Below are 15,542 nucleotides of genomic sequence, written 5' to 3'. Positions count from 1 at the left end.
GACTTATAAACATTCAATTGACCTGGTAAAAAACAGATTTTGTTATTTCCTGACATTAAAAATGGTCAAAATGTTTTCAAAACACTCTCCTGGCTTTCAAAGAGACAATGCCCCGAGATAGATTCATTTCAATTATGCAACACCTTCTAACAGACAAATTTGCTGCTGTATCTGACATCTGGACACACTTCAACAAGAACTGTGATGACAGTTTCACTCCAGGAGAACACATGACCATAGTTGAACAGCTGTTCCCTTCCAAGTTTCATCCATTCACACAGTATATCGCAACCAAGCCTGACAAATTTGGGATCAAGTTCAGGATCAAGCCATGGATTTCGAGACCAAATATGTCTGCAATGCATCTCCTTACTTGGGAAAGGACCCCAGTCGTCAGAAGGGAGAGAGTCTGGCAGAGAGCATGGTCATGAATCCGATGGAGCCATTTTTGGATGATGGCAGAAATGTCACGTCAGTCAATTTCTTTACTTTACTGTCACTGTCGCACAAACTGCTGTAAAGTAAACTGTAAAGTTTGAAACACTTTAACATAAAAGTGTATCCATATTTTGTGAATGTGTTTCTTTTGTATAAATATGGCAGACATTTCTGAAGGTTTCCATGTCACACACAAAGACTCTGTGGGTCCAGCTTGCACAGTGAAGCATGAGCGATTTGCTACTGCACTGGGCATTCCAATGTCCTCCTCTACCCACACAGTGCCGTCTTTTGCCGTCTGGCTCAGACAGGGCTTCCCAGTACCATGGTGCATCTTCTGTGGAGGCATGTTGGGTTCTTGTTTCGTCTCAAAATTCACTTTTGGTGAGCTGTAGGTGTGCTAGTAGGTGTGAGGTCCGGGGATTTTATGCAAATTTGCGCAGGGATAGTAAATCTAGTGCTAAACTCGGCGGCTATTAGAGTTTAAACCACAAGCTATCTCCTTTTGTGTTCGCAATGTGGAACTATAAGAGGTCATGATTACTATCAGTATACTCGAGCCAAGGGGAAGTTTGAAGAGGCTTTGAACTTATGGTAAATTGGTACGGAGCGCATGTTCATGTATAATGGTGCGTTTGTTGAGCCTGAAGCGACCTTAGGGCTGGCTGTTGTACAGTCTGTTATGCTATGCTACATTAGGCTATGCTTTGCTATGCTATGCTATGTATGTTATGATATGCTAGGTTATATTGTATGTTACACTATGTTATAAGATAAGGTTATGCTATGCTTCTGCATTGCTTGTCACGATGGGTCATGACATGCTTGCTATACTAGGCTAGATTACCTCATGCTAGGTAATGCTATGCCTCGATGTGCCTGGCTATTCCAGCTCGTTATGTTATGCTAGGTTATGCTATGTTATGTTATGCTAGGTAGGCTACGCCTAGCTAGGCTATGTTGTGTTATGCTAGGTTAGGCTTGCCGGTTACACTAGGCTGTTATGATACGTTATTCCATGCCTAGCTAGGTGTTATGTTACGTTATGCTATGCCTCGCTAAGCTATGTTATATTATGTTATGCTATGCCTCGCTAGGCTATGTTATGTTACGTTATGCCATGTCCTGCTAGGCTATGCTACGTTACATTATGCTATGCCTCGCTAGGCTATGTTAGGATACTTTATGCTATGCCCTGCCAGGCTATGTTACGTTATGCCTCGCCAGGCTATGTTAGGTTATGTTATGCTATGCCCTGCTAAGCTATGTTAGGTTACGTTATGCTATGCTCTGCCTCGCTAGCTTATGTTGGGTTACGCTATGCTATGCCCTGCTAGGCTATGTTACGTTATGCTTGCCTTGCTAGGCCGTGTTGTTTCGTTATGCTATGTTAGGCCTTGTTGGCTGTTATGATATGCTATGCTATGCTTTGCTAGGTGTTATGTTGCGTTATGCTAGGACTCGCTAGGCTGTTATGATGCATTATGCTATGCCTCGTTAGGCTGTGTTATGATGCGTTGTGCTGTGCCTTGCTGGGCTATGTTGTGTTGCGTTGTGTTGTGCTGTGCCTTGCTAGGCTGTGTAAGGTTACATTATGTTGTGCCTCGATAGGCTGTTGTGATACATTGTGCTGTGCCTTGCTGGGCATTATGTTGCGTTGTGCTATGCCTCCCTAGGCTGTTATGATACATTATGCCGTGTCTCGATAGGCGTTTGTTACGTTATGCTATGCCTCCCTAGGCTGTAATGGTACATTATGCCATGCATTTCTAGGCGTTATGTTACATTATGCTATGGCTCGCTGGGCTGTGTTTGTGTTATGATGTGCTGTGCCCTGCTGGGCTATGTTGCGCTGCGTTGTGCTGTGCCTCGCTGGGCTGTGTTGGGTTACGTTGTGCTGTGTCTCGCTGGGCTGTGTTGGGTTACGTTATGTTGTGCTGTGCCTTGCTGGGCGTTATGTTGTGTTGTGCTGTGCCCTTCTGGGCTATTTTTGTCTGTTTGGGGGATTTTGTCTTGCTGCTTTTCCAGTTAAATGGGAGATTGTCCCCAGAAGCTGCTGCTGTTCCCTGACTAGCTTTCATGGAGCTCATGAAAAGGATGGGAATTCAGAACAGAGCCATACCACCAAATGTAAATTTTATAAGCTTGCAAATTAAAAATTTAAATATGTCAAAGAATTGTCTTTATTTTGACTCAAGTGGTCCTGACTGAAATAATGTTTAATGCACAACAATATTGAGGTGCAAATAGTGTCTGCTACTATTTATAAGTACCAATAGCATATAATTATTCACACTTAATATTCCCAATAAATGCTATAAATCATTAAACTTTAATAAATATTTAAGGAATGATAAAGTTAACAAAAGGTGAAGTTATATCTGTAAACAGGGCTTGATACTGTGGCTAGTGGTATTACAAACTGAAAAGACTAACTAATCCTACTCCACCAGCTTTGTGTGTGCCTCGAACCAGCGTGACCAACGTAGGTCCGTTACTTGAGACAGGCGCCTTAAAGATGACACTAAGCATCTGTCAATTGAAAACATTTAAAGTCCGTGCTTTTCCGCCTCTCTCTCACTCGCAGCAGCGCTGGCCATGGTCCTGAAGTTTGAGAGTGAAGGTGCTGAACCGCCACCTTTTACACACTCTCTCCACTTGGCTGACCAATGCAGAGGGTGAAGAGTGCTTTTTTTTGCATGTGCCACTATATATAAAATGGTCATGGTTTTAGATGTACAGAATAACATGTCTGCAGAGGAGGTCAAAAAGATTTTTAAATTCGACAAAAGTATATACTCTAAACATTGAGAGAATTAAAGAAACGTCTTTTATTACTGTCTTCAGTATATGTGATAGAGAATTACACACGACTGCCCTCTATTGCCCATGTGTTTTCGGCGCCAGAGAATCAAACACAGTTATGTGAAATCACAGGAATGAGAAATCGCAGGATCCTTTTCTCTGTGAGGTTCATTCTTACTTGCCACATCTGTATCCCAGGTCAGGATCTTGTGCTATTCCTACACAACAATCTGCTCTCCTGTTTGGCCACTGCTTACAAGAAGTACCCAATGACAATCAACTGTCCTTTTCCTCGTATGTGCCACACTCATGTAGATTTCTCAAAACATCAAAAGGATTCAGCCATTTTTATACACAGACTGCTCAGGTGTTTGTATAGTCTCTTGTCATTTTGAGACTGGACTACTGCAAATTACTACTAGCAGGTCTACCTATGTATGCAATTTGTCCTCTGCAAATGATCTAAATTGCAGCTGCACAAATTGTTTTCAACCTGCTTAGGTTCTTCCACAGCACCCCACAGCTGCGCTCCCTCCACTGGCTTCCGGTAGCTACATGCCTCAGATTCAAAACTCTGATGCCGGCCAAAAAATGGACCAGGACCCTCTTACACCAGAGCTGTTTTCACTCTTGTACCTCACTCCCTCCAGTCTACTATCACTGCTTGACTGGTCCCACGATCTCTCAGGGTAAGACTTAGGTATTCATCAAAACGTTTAATGGTGTCATGGAGTCACCAGGTCCTTCTCTCACTCACCAGCACTCACATTCCCCTGAGTACTAATTAGCACCACCTGATCCACATTCTTCAATCAACGCACACCCTATATAAACCACTCTCAGTTACTCAGTCATTGTCTGGTCTCGTATGTGCTAACGTGATTCTTCCCCGCAGTCATTCAAGCTCCAGACTCCCGGTTGCTTCACAGCTATCGGCTCTCCTTCCTTCTCCCTCGCCTTCGGTGCTACCGGATTATTCTCCCCGTATCCACCTACTCCTGTCTAGGATCCTGTCTCTCTTCCTCCTGTGTTCTCCCCAGCGTGTGTGTGTGCGTGTTTACGCTTTCTGCAAACTTCATAGTGCTTCATACAGTTTCGAATTCGATACATCTGCTCACGGACTTCAATAAAGATCTCTTTGGTTTTGCTTACCCTAGCCTGTGGCTTGTGTATCATTACAAATGGCTATCTTGTAGTCACTGGCTATCTTTAAATAAGGGGTAAAGACCTACCTATTCCTAAAAACACTTAAATTAGCTCTTATTTTCCCTCCTTTTTATGTATTTGAAAAAAAATTAAAGGTCCCAACAGAGTTTTAATTTTATGGTATCTGTTGTCTTTAATCTAGTGAACCTGTTTGTCTTTTCAATTCAATTTAGTTTAGTATTCGATTTAATTATTGAGCAGTATGATGGCTTGAGGAAAGAAACTGTTACACATTGTGGTTTTGATGGACCAAATGCTTCAGTACTTTTTCCCAGACAGCAGGAGGGTGATGAGTGAGTGTGTTTCGCAAACTTGATGATGTGTTTTAGCTGTGTATTGCTACAAAGTCTTAGGTCAGCAAACAGAAGTAGGCTGAGTATGCAACTTTGAGGGGCCCCAATGCTCAGGTCAGTGGTGCTGTAGATGTTGTTGTCAATCTGTAGAGACTGGGGTCTCCCAGTCAGAAAGTCCAGGATACCGACTCAGGTTATCTATCAGTTGCTAAGGGATGATTGTGTTGTGCCCAGTGTTGGGTAAGTTACTTTAAAAAAGTAATTAATTACTAATTACTAATTACATCATCAATTTTGTATTTAAAATACTTTACTAATTACTCTATCTGAAAAGTAATTTAAATACTCAATAAGTAATTTAACTCATTACTTCTTAAAATCCCTATAAACCTTGACCAGATAGACAGTAGCAATTAAACTCTTAATAATTCCTCAGTCATACATGAAACAGTTTAGCCTTTAGCTTTTTAAAACATTTTAGATTTATTAAAACATACTATACTTCAACATTTTAGTGACAAATTTCAAACAGAATTCCTCTGCAAAATATCTGAATAACAAAAAATAGATTTATTCTGCAACATATCTGAACAATAAAAAAAACAATCTCAGCTTAAGAGAAGTTAATTAATGTATCAAGCTGTAAGCATAAAACTTACTTTCAAAGTAATGAGTACCATATTTCATAACGTAGTCATGTGTGTTCAACTAAATGAACTATTTCATTTCTAACTCACTGTAACCTTTAGTTAACGAACAGTATTCCTCTAAAATTATCTGAGTAACAAAAAAATTTAATTATTCTGCAAAATATCAAGGTGAAAATATTCAAAACAATGTGGACCACATTTCATGCATACTGTATGCTGTCATGTTTTTCAACAAACTCATTTTTGAAAATGTGGGTGTATCTCATTAATGTAAGTATCTCAAAAAGTTTGCTTGAAAGTCTGTTCCCTCTGGGGGTGAGCACAAGATTGCCCAGGCTGAAAAGCCTTTCTAATGGTGCGCTTGATGGTGTGGCTGTGTTGTACCTCAGTGAAATGGCCTTAATCCTGGGAAACTGTCTAAGAACACTAGGCTCAGACCCTGCAGATTTCAAATATTCCATGACCTCTGTTTCAGCAGAGTAGGAAAACTCCTTCTCCTCAAATGAAAAAAAGTCATCTGTTGAGTCAGCAGGCTTGTTGTGGTGTTGAGCATTATGCTGCTGGTCTTCAAGAGGCAACTCACAGCACTCTGTAGTAAGCATTGCCCGAACTGTGTCTTTTTTCTCTTCTTCTCTGATCCAGCGTAATTTAAATTTGGGCAAAGTGACAGCAGCCAGGAGAGCTTCTTTATCGTCCATCATAGAAGAAAAGCGTACCTTGATCGCCTATGAGTGAAAAAAATATATCAGACACTTCACTTTATTACAAAAGTATGACAGATAATATAATATAAAAATGTATTTAAGTCATGGGTAAATATAAAAAAGTAGCAATCTGTATAAATATCATGTTACCTGAACAATGACATCAGGGAGACATGCGGTCATCCTAAGTTCATCCCGCAGTGCTAGTGTCCTGGGCATTAAAATCTCCAGCGTTGGAAGAAGGGTTCCGAAAAAGCAGTTCCCTTTCGAGGGAACTCGACGCTGCGTCAGTGCTGACGCTATGAGCATTCCCATAGCGTCAGCACTGACGCAGCGTCTCGTTCCCCTCTCAGGGAACCGGGTTACATACGTAACCTGGTGTAGTTATCTTCTCCTTGCAATATGTCTAGCGCTACAGTGAGTGGCTTCAACACAATTCAATATTCCTTTATGAACAGATACTCCCGATCAGTGAAGCATTTTATTCCAAACTGAGAGCAAACAGTATTTAACTCAGCAACTGGAATGTCAGTGATCCTGGACAGGGCGTTGTGAAATGAATTCCATCATGTTGAAGTAGGCACTATGAGTTTTTTCTTGAAAAAATTCTCTACCAACTCTGAAGCCACAGAAGAACGGTTCACTTTTGTCCACAGTGCAGAACACTTTGAAATAGCACTGTTGTAGATGAGTTTGTACTCGTTTGCTTTAAGCCATTTCTCAACATCATGAAAAATTAAATTCAGTGTGTGATGCGCAGCGTAAATGTGGAGGGAGGGAAAACTGTCCATCAGAGTCTGTGGAGAGAGTCTGCTCAACATCAGTAAATGTCACTTCTTCATCTTCCTCTGACTCCTCATTAGAATCTGGGTCTGCGAACATTTTAAAAGCTTTGATAAAATTGGACCCGTTGTCTGTTACAGTAGCTGTCACTTTAGAGTTAAGTCCATAAGCTGAATGGACTTGCTCGATTTCACTGGCGAGTACATCAAATGTGTGTCTCCCTCTAACTCTTTTGCAAGCTAATGCAGCATGTCCACGTACAAAAGTAGAAGGATCAATCCAATGTGCCGTCATTCCGAGAAAACTTTTGTTATGGCTCGTCCAAATGTCGGCAGTCGTGGAAATATATTCCAAACTGTTGAATGTCCCTTTAAGCTCAATTTCCATGTCGTTGTAGCACTTATCTAAGTAAGATGAAAAAGTTTTTCGAACAGGCAGGGCTGCTTTTGTGCCATACATAAAAAAAGACGGAGATTCCACAGTGCGCAGCGGTAGCATCTCTTCCACTATGTAGCCTGCAATCATTTTTTTAAGCTCACCTTCAGTCACTTTCTGCACTGCCGATGTAAAATCAAGTTTTGCCTGCTTAACAGGGGTTGCCGCAGTGTTATCTGTCGATGAACATGGATCACTCAAAAGTGTTCGTCGATGCTGTCTATTCAGGTGCTTCAGTAGATTACTTGTACTATTGACCGCGGCCGTCAGTTTTTTCTCACCAGGACATAGTTTACATTTTACTGTAATGTTCTTGTCTACCTGAGACAAAAATGTGAAGTAATTTTAATATTTCCATTTGGTAAAACAGCCACTCGGTTCTGCCGACATCTTCTGCTTCAGACAGCTTCACAGGCAACTGGCGCGAACTCGCGCGCAGCTGTTCTACGATTTTAAAGAGGCCGCTTTCACGTTTACATTTAGACGATACATTTAGATTTTAATTTCATTATTGATTTTATACAGAACTGTTGAACTAATTTACAGTATGTAACACAAGCACATTACAAGTAACTGTAATTAAATTACGTAAAAATGAACAGTAATCCCTTACTATACTTTTTCAATGGATAAGTAATTTAATTACAGTAACACGTTACTTAGTAAAGCGTTACACCCAACACTGGTTGTGCCTCATGATGAGCCTATCAAAGTATTTCATAATGATAGTGAGTGCAATGGGACAATAGTCATCGAAGCAGGACCCTGTAGACGTCTTCGGCATGAGGATGATAGTGGTCGACTTTTTGTATGTTTGAAATCTCTGGCAAAAATTAACAGTCCGTTAGAGTGAGCATTCTGCAGTTCATCGATAGTCCTATAGATTTTGTATATTGTGTCCATAGCATTAGTGCTGGGGGGGGTGTACAATACAACAATGAAAAGAGTGGTGAATTCTTATGGTAAATAAACCGTCAAAAAATTCTAAATTCTAAAGATGAGCAGTAACTAGAACCAAGCAGAGAGTTCTTGCACCATTCTTTTTTAATGTAGACACACAAGCAACCACTGCGAGTATTACCACACAGAGTTTTAAAAACTACAGAGCTAAAAACTGACAGAGCTTACACCTCATCGTAGGTGCTAGGAATATGCATATAGCCAGAACATTGGCAATTAACCACCATTGGCAATTCTTGACCACCCCTTGTCCTACCTACTTACTAAATAGGACACATAAGGGAAACACCATGGGCTCACACTCGGAATAACTAACCAATTATCCAATTAATAATCCTGCTTCATAATTGCATGATTTGAAGGTTTTACAGTATGTAGGTGTTATCTAATTGGTTTATGATCACCCATCTCAATGTCATAATCAATGCCTGTAGTATGGGAGCATATAAGCAGTTTTGGAAATTTACTTAAATCTTTAATGTCTTCCTGAAACAATGGAGGCAAACTTCATAACTTCTCTGGAAGCTGCTGTAAGGCTTCAGAGTTGACCAAATGAAGGGAATACATGCAGTTTCTACCAAGATGTAAATCCTCAACCTCAGGGAAGTATTCAGTAGGAAAATCTGCCCCTCTACTGAGAGAGTAACCACTGGCATAACAGCTGGGACAGGATAGGGTTAGCATGATACTGTTTCAACAGGTTAATGTGACACACGCTGGTATTACATCTACGACTAGGTGAACTAAGTACATAGTTAGCGGGACTTAACTTTTGCTTCACCTCATAAGGTCTAGCAAAACGGGTCTGGAGAAAGGATCTATAGCACTTACCAACAAGGACTCGGCTGAAGCAGGCAATGGGAAACGGGGAGGTTGCTATCAAGGAACTGGACTTCAGTGGTAGTAGCACCAGCTTCCACTGAACTGCCAGGTTGAGCTTTTTTCCTTCTATATACAACTCCTGTTCCTGAACTCTCAAGCACTGAGTTTGGTACTCTTGCTGCTTAATCTCCACTTTAAGCACTTTTTGGGTGAGCTAACACGGAGCTACCGCACCAGCCAGAGGCTGTGCAAGACTTACCTCAGCATCCTCCGGCTTTGTCATAGCTTCTGCTGTCTCGGGAAGGTTGGGTAGGCTGTGCAATGGCTCTCAGAAGTGGTTCCTGCTCAGGTAGTACCACAGGTTGAGCCACAAGTGCCTCTTATGATGCCACTTTGACCCTTTTTGCTAGCTTTCTGGCAAACTGACACATTGAAAAAATAAGCAATATGGAGCAGATCAGCCTTCCAGCACCTATCCAAATCTTCCAATGAAGGACACAGCGCAAATATAAATAAATCAAATGCCATGATACCACAGACAAAATACACCAACACAGAATACACTAAATATGAAGATATCCCCCAAAATTTATTACGACCCATTCATGGATTGAGTCTAGAGTGATAGCTCGGGATTTAGTGAGTTGATACTTGGGGTAAGGAACAGTCAGTTGTTCAGGGAGGAGGTCTTTGCTTATTTATCAACAAAGGCTGGTGCATAAACTATTATACACAACCACTGTTTTGAAGCAGATGAGAAATGCCACCACTTTCCACTTTAATCATTAACACTGGTAAAATGTTAGTCAGAGCTTTTCCTAGAGCCCTGGAGTCTGTGTTCAGGTCTAGTGATGAAAATGCAATGAGAGCAGCAAGGAGGAATTTGACTGCAGGCATTCAAAGAACCAAAGCTGCATTAATGCATACTCCACTAATGACCCCCCAAGCACGTTGACGGGCATGAAGACAATCACAAATTTCAAAAGAGACACTACATGACTTAGGCACCAGTCATTTCTGATTCTGTAAATACTTTGATGGTACCTTTATCTATAACCTAGTCAACCAGTGTTAATATATTCATTGATAGACACTTTAAAGCACTATTGTACATACGCACTGGATAAGGGCATCTGCCAATTGCTGTAAATGTAAATACAATGGCACACATACAATGGCACACTAAAGCTGTTCTGGTGGCTTGTGGTGGTCCTACACCTTCTTAAGGCACTTTCTATTAGTTTTCCTTAAATTAGTCTATAGTCACCATTATAAAAAAAATATTTTTACCTGTCTTTTCTACAGCAAAACCAGAGAAGAATACACAAGATATGGAGCACCTGGACTTTAAAATAGTGGTGGAGCCTAAAGACAGCCAGTCCTTCACCGTCATCCTAGTTGCTTCCTCAAGGCAAGAGAAGTCAGCCTGGACCAGTGACATAAGCCAGGCATGTTCACCTCATGTTTGTTAATCCACACAGCTTCAGGATGTTATTTTTCTTTTAACTCCTGTGGTTTAAAATCAGTACTTATATTCTCCCTCTCTCTCTTTCCCTCAGTGTATTGACAATATTCGTTGTAATGGCCTTATGATGAATGCTTTTGAAGACAACTCAAAAGTCACTGTGCCACAGATGATCAAGTATGACTAGTATTGTAATGCATTCATAAAAACATCCAATGAGCTAAGTGCAAATAATTGTAACTCTTTAAATACACTATGATTATACTGATGTTTATATGACTGATACAGCGGTGTGAAAAAAGTGTTAAAGATAAAGTGGTGTTTGCCTCTTCCTCATTTTGTATTTTTTTGCATGTTTATCACACTTTAATGTTTCAGATCATCAAAGAAATTTAAATATTAGTAAAAGATAACACAAGTAAACACAACATGCAGTTTTTGAATGAAGGTTTTTATTATTAAAAACAAAATCCAAACCATTAAGGGCCAAGCACTTTTTCACACAGGGCCATGTGGCTTTGTATTTTGTTTTTAAACAATATTTAAATTTGTCTGATGATCTGAACCATTAAAGTGTGAACAATGTGCAAAAAAATTAATTAAATAAAAATCAGGAAGGGGCAAACACTTTTTCACACCACTGTATATACATATTGCCTGTAACAAACTTTAACTTAATCTTTAAGAAACAATAAATGTTTCACCATAGATTTAACTTTTCTTGCTTAGTTTCATACCTTGCCTATCTTTGGCAATCATGTTGGTACACATTCATCAAGAGGTTGTGTAACTGTTTGCTCTATATAAAAATATATATATATATATATATATATATATATATATATATATATATATATATATATATATATATAACTAATCAGGTTTTTCATCAGTTACTAACTGTGCCATGGTGAAATTGAACTGGAATCCCTTCAATAAGGGTATTGTTACAGATTTTAAATCCATTTTAGAGATGGATCATGAATGTCTTTGTGTGGAAGCAGGGCCCAATAATTAATAACAAAAAATAATAATTAATAACAAAAAATAAAAAGTTGTATTTTAATAGATTCAACAAAAATAAAGATAGTGATGCAAGACAGAGTAAAAAGATCATTTGAAGTGTTAGATATCTCTCCCATTAGAATCAACAATCATAATCAGTGAATGATACAAACCATGTTCTGTAAATAGCTTAGGCATTTTTATATTAATAAAAGTATCAGTTTACTAATAGCTGTTTGTAGCGCTTATAATATCTATAATATTTATCACAAGTACCCAAAGATTAAATGTTAACAGAGTATTAAGATACATTATGGCCTGTTTGTCATTTTTCCTTCCTATTATTTTTTGGGTCACGATGTTAAAATGCTTGTAATTAAGATGCAATAGAGTTCAGGAAAGTTACCATCACATATTTATAATTGATACTTCTATTGGCTTATAATTGTAAAAATATTAAATCACAATGTAATACACTGTCACACACACGTACACTTTAATGTTATGTATACTTACACATGCACTGAATGTTACATGTAATTTTAAAATTTTTACATCTTCTGGTTTTAGATCTGATGCCAGTCTTTATTGCGATGACGTGGACATCCGCTTCAGTAAGATGATGAACTCATGCAAAGTGTTGCAGATCCGCTATGCCAGCGTGGAGCGTTTATTGGAGAGGCTAACTGACCTGCGCTTCCTGTCGATTGATTTTCTCAACACATTTTTGCACTCATACCGTGTCTTTACTACTGCAGATGTTGTACTTGACAAGCTCATTGCCATCTACAAAAGGCCCATCAGTGCCATCCCAGCTCGGTGGGTCTCACATTTAGACTGCTATTGCTGTAATGTGCCACCCAGAAAGTGCAAACAGTTCTGATAATTAATGGAAGCCTGAAAGTATTGCATTATGTTGTAGTTTGAGTAAAAGATGCTGTCTCCTAGAGCTTTTTTACAGCTCATGAGCTGTCTGAAAAGAAATATATTTGAAAAAGAATGTTAACAAAAATCCTTTTAAAAGAGTCTAACTTTAAAGGTGGGGTCTCCGTTGTTTGAGAAATGCTTCAGAAAACTGCGTTGGGCCACCAAACAAAACATAAACAATACCAACGTGTAGCCAATGAGCAGAAAGCAGCATGTCTTGTCAATATGGGCGGAGAGAGTGTTTAGTGCTCATGTGTGACATTAGCAGAAAGTGGTTTTAACATTGACATGGAGGATAAAAACAAAGAAAGAAAGTGAAGAAAGGCTTACAATAAGGCAAGAAGCAGGACCCGTGTTAATATAGGATAGTTTTCCACCAGTGAAGAGAACTGAATGTCTTCCGCGTGAAACGGAGATAAACCTTTCACGGTGCAACACACAAAAAAAAATACCTGTCTGGTGTATGTGTGGGGTGGGGCTATCAAAACAGAGGTGGGACCCATTTGGGTTGAGGGCATGTTTGTTTTGGTGATTTCAAATGTCAACATTGGCTTTCAAACAACGGATACCCCACCTTTAATGTCTGTGATTAGTAATGAACATCCTGTCATGTGAGGTCATATATAAATTGTTAAAATTTTATTTATGAATCAGTTCTATGGTTTAACTTGAGTGAGCCGAGTTGCTGTTACTGATCTTGGATCAGCAGTCTATATACGTGAAATATCAATGCAGTAAGGGCAACATTTCAGAGTTTAGTAGCTTCATGCTGTACTTACTTTGATACATTTACTTAAGTAACTTTTCTAAAGAATAAATTAATATTCTTTAAGTACATTTATGAGATCAGAAATGAAGTTTCACTTGATTATCATTGTTTGCATTCCTCTCATTAAATTTGTAAATATTTTTATTCAGTGCACATTCTATGCATTTTGTTGAAACTCGCATATCAGCTGTATCTTGCATGACTGTTTTACCAATCAAACACATGTCAAACACATGCCCAAATAAGAAGGGACAAATAAGAATGCCCTCTCCTGCAAATTTTGGTTTTAGCTTGCTCCCAGCACACCCAATTCAACAAATTAGTTCATTATTAGTCATTCTACTAGTTGAAAGTGGGTATGGTATAGTTTTGAAGCTATAAAAATTTGCAGGACAAGGGGTTCTCCAGGAGCACATTTATGCCCCTTAAGGCAGTTTGAGTGCTGGTTCAGAGCCAGAGCCTAATTTAAAATTAGTTCCAATTCTTAAGTAGCATCAAAACATTGCTGATCTAGACTTAAGAACCGCTTGCTTTAGGGGCGGGGGGCAGGGTTACTGTGACCAACAAGACAAAAGACAACATCCTTAGCACCATTTAAATCATTTTAAATCAGGATTCAACATGTTTGTATGCCAATGTAGATTTGCAAAGCCATTGCAAAGCCATGAGCCTCCTGGGCCATGCAGACCTTCTGCACCCGTGATGCTTGGGCTCTTGATTTACAGACAAATGTATCCATAGTGGTGCTGAATCCTGTCTAGTTGTGTCCATGTCGGACTTGCACTGGTAGGTCAGGAATGGCCACTCATGAGTGGCAGGGAATTCATGGACATAGACTTGAACAATTGAGACCATTAGTGCCCCTGCTGGCTTGACTCACTGAGGTAGGATTGCATGCTGGGTGTACTGACGGGCTTTGGGCAGTGTGTGGGTGTGGAGTCTGCAACCAGTAAGCTAGGGCTTGTTGTCCTGAGGCTGGGTGGTGAGGTCTGGCTGAGTGGCATGGGCTTGTCAATTGGTCCTGGGGTCTTCTCAGGCCTCCTCCTCTCCCCAGTTGAATCTGGTTCTGGCCAGCAAAAGGTTTGGTCAGTGTGGGGCTGTGTGGCTCTTTTGCTTTCCCCCCCTGCTGATTCCCAGGGTCATCAATGTACAATCTAGTGTGTTCAACATTTCTCTGCAGGCTCCTTAAAGGCCACTGGCCTTCCACTCTTCTAGCAGGAGACCCCACAGAAACCAGTCTATGGCCACCCTCTCAGTGTTCTCCGTGGGGCTGATGGGGTTCAGCTGGAGCCAGCATTTTGTTATCCTTAAGAGAGTGTCCATTTGGGAGGGAGGGTTGGGGCTAGGTCTGCCACCTTGTCTCAAATGTGGAGGAAATCCCCTTCTTTAAAATATAGAAGAAATATATAATTTAAAAAAAATCTTATTACTTGTGAGTAAATAGGATACCACCACATAGTAATATAAGTATTTTTTACTTAAAATGGATAAAATTACTGACAGGTATATTACATCAGGTGCAAATGATTAGAACATTTGTTACAGAGCATTTTGAAGAAGTCTTGCCTTATTTAAACTGCAGATATTTAGTTTGATATTTGCTCTAAATTGTTGAAGTCAGAGGTATCACATGGGTGAGATCCAAAGAGCTCTCAGAGGTCTTCAGAAATAAGATTGTTGATGGTTATAAGTCTGATAAGGGATATTAAAAAAATTTTATCAGCCAAGCATGAGTGAATGAGAGTGTGTGTGCGCTGCGATGGGTCGGCACTCCACCCTGGGTGTATCCTGCCTTGATGCCCGATGATGCGTGAGATACAGTAGGCACAGGCTACTCGTGACCCAAGGGAGTTCGGATAAGCGGTAGAAAATGAGTGAGTGAGAGAGAGTGAGTGAGTGTAATCAGCCATTCCGCTGTCCAAAATCATTTGTAAGTGAAGAACATTTAAAACAACTACCAACATTGTTTTGTCAGGCCATCCAAACAAATTCACTTCAAGAGAAGACTGCAAGATGCTTAAAGAAGACCCCAAAAAACCTAATCTGTTTTGACCTCTACAGTTGATGTCAAAGTGCATGAATCTACAATCAGAAGGAGACTGCACAACTTTAATTATCATGGGAGGTGTGCAACATGGAAACCTTTGCTGTCTTAGAAAAACATGAGGCCAAGACTGAAGTTTGCCAAAAAACACAGAGACAAAGGCCAAGATGTCTGGAATAATATGCTTTGGACAGATGAGTCTAAAATTTAATTTTGGGGAGGCTTTCCACTATGAA

The 15,542-nt window shown here is 39.9% G+C and overlaps 1 protein-coding gene across 4 annotated transcripts in view; it reads left to right on the top strand.

The window, feature by feature from the left end:
* rasgrf1 (Ras protein specific guanine nucleotide releasing factor 1) overlaps window positions 1-15,542 on the top strand; it is a 206,352-nt gene that overhangs the window by 141,791 nt on the left and 49,019 nt on the right. For all 4 annotated transcript variants that reach the window (XM_047822463.1, XM_027174727.2, XM_047822462.1 and 1 more), the window contains exons 12-14: window positions 10,402-10,544; window positions 10,656-10,738; window positions 12,137-12,385. In XM_047822463.1, the coding sequence (XP_047678419.1) occupies window positions 10,402-10,544; window positions 10,656-10,738; window positions 12,137-12,385 (475 nt within the window). The remainder of the gene's footprint in view (window positions 1-10,401; window positions 10,545-10,655; window positions 10,739-12,136; window positions 12,386-15,542) is intronic.

This window comes from Tachysurus fulvidraco, chromosome 13 (assembly GCF_022655615.1).
Source record: "Tachysurus fulvidraco isolate hzauxx_2018 chromosome 13, HZAU_PFXX_2.0, whole genome shotgun sequence".
Lineage (NCBI taxonomy): Eukaryota > Metazoa > Chordata > Actinopteri > Siluriformes > Bagridae > Tachysurus > Tachysurus fulvidraco.
The sequence above is the reverse complement of the archived record's forward strand: the minus strand, read 5'-3'. Positions and strand labels throughout refer to the sequence as shown.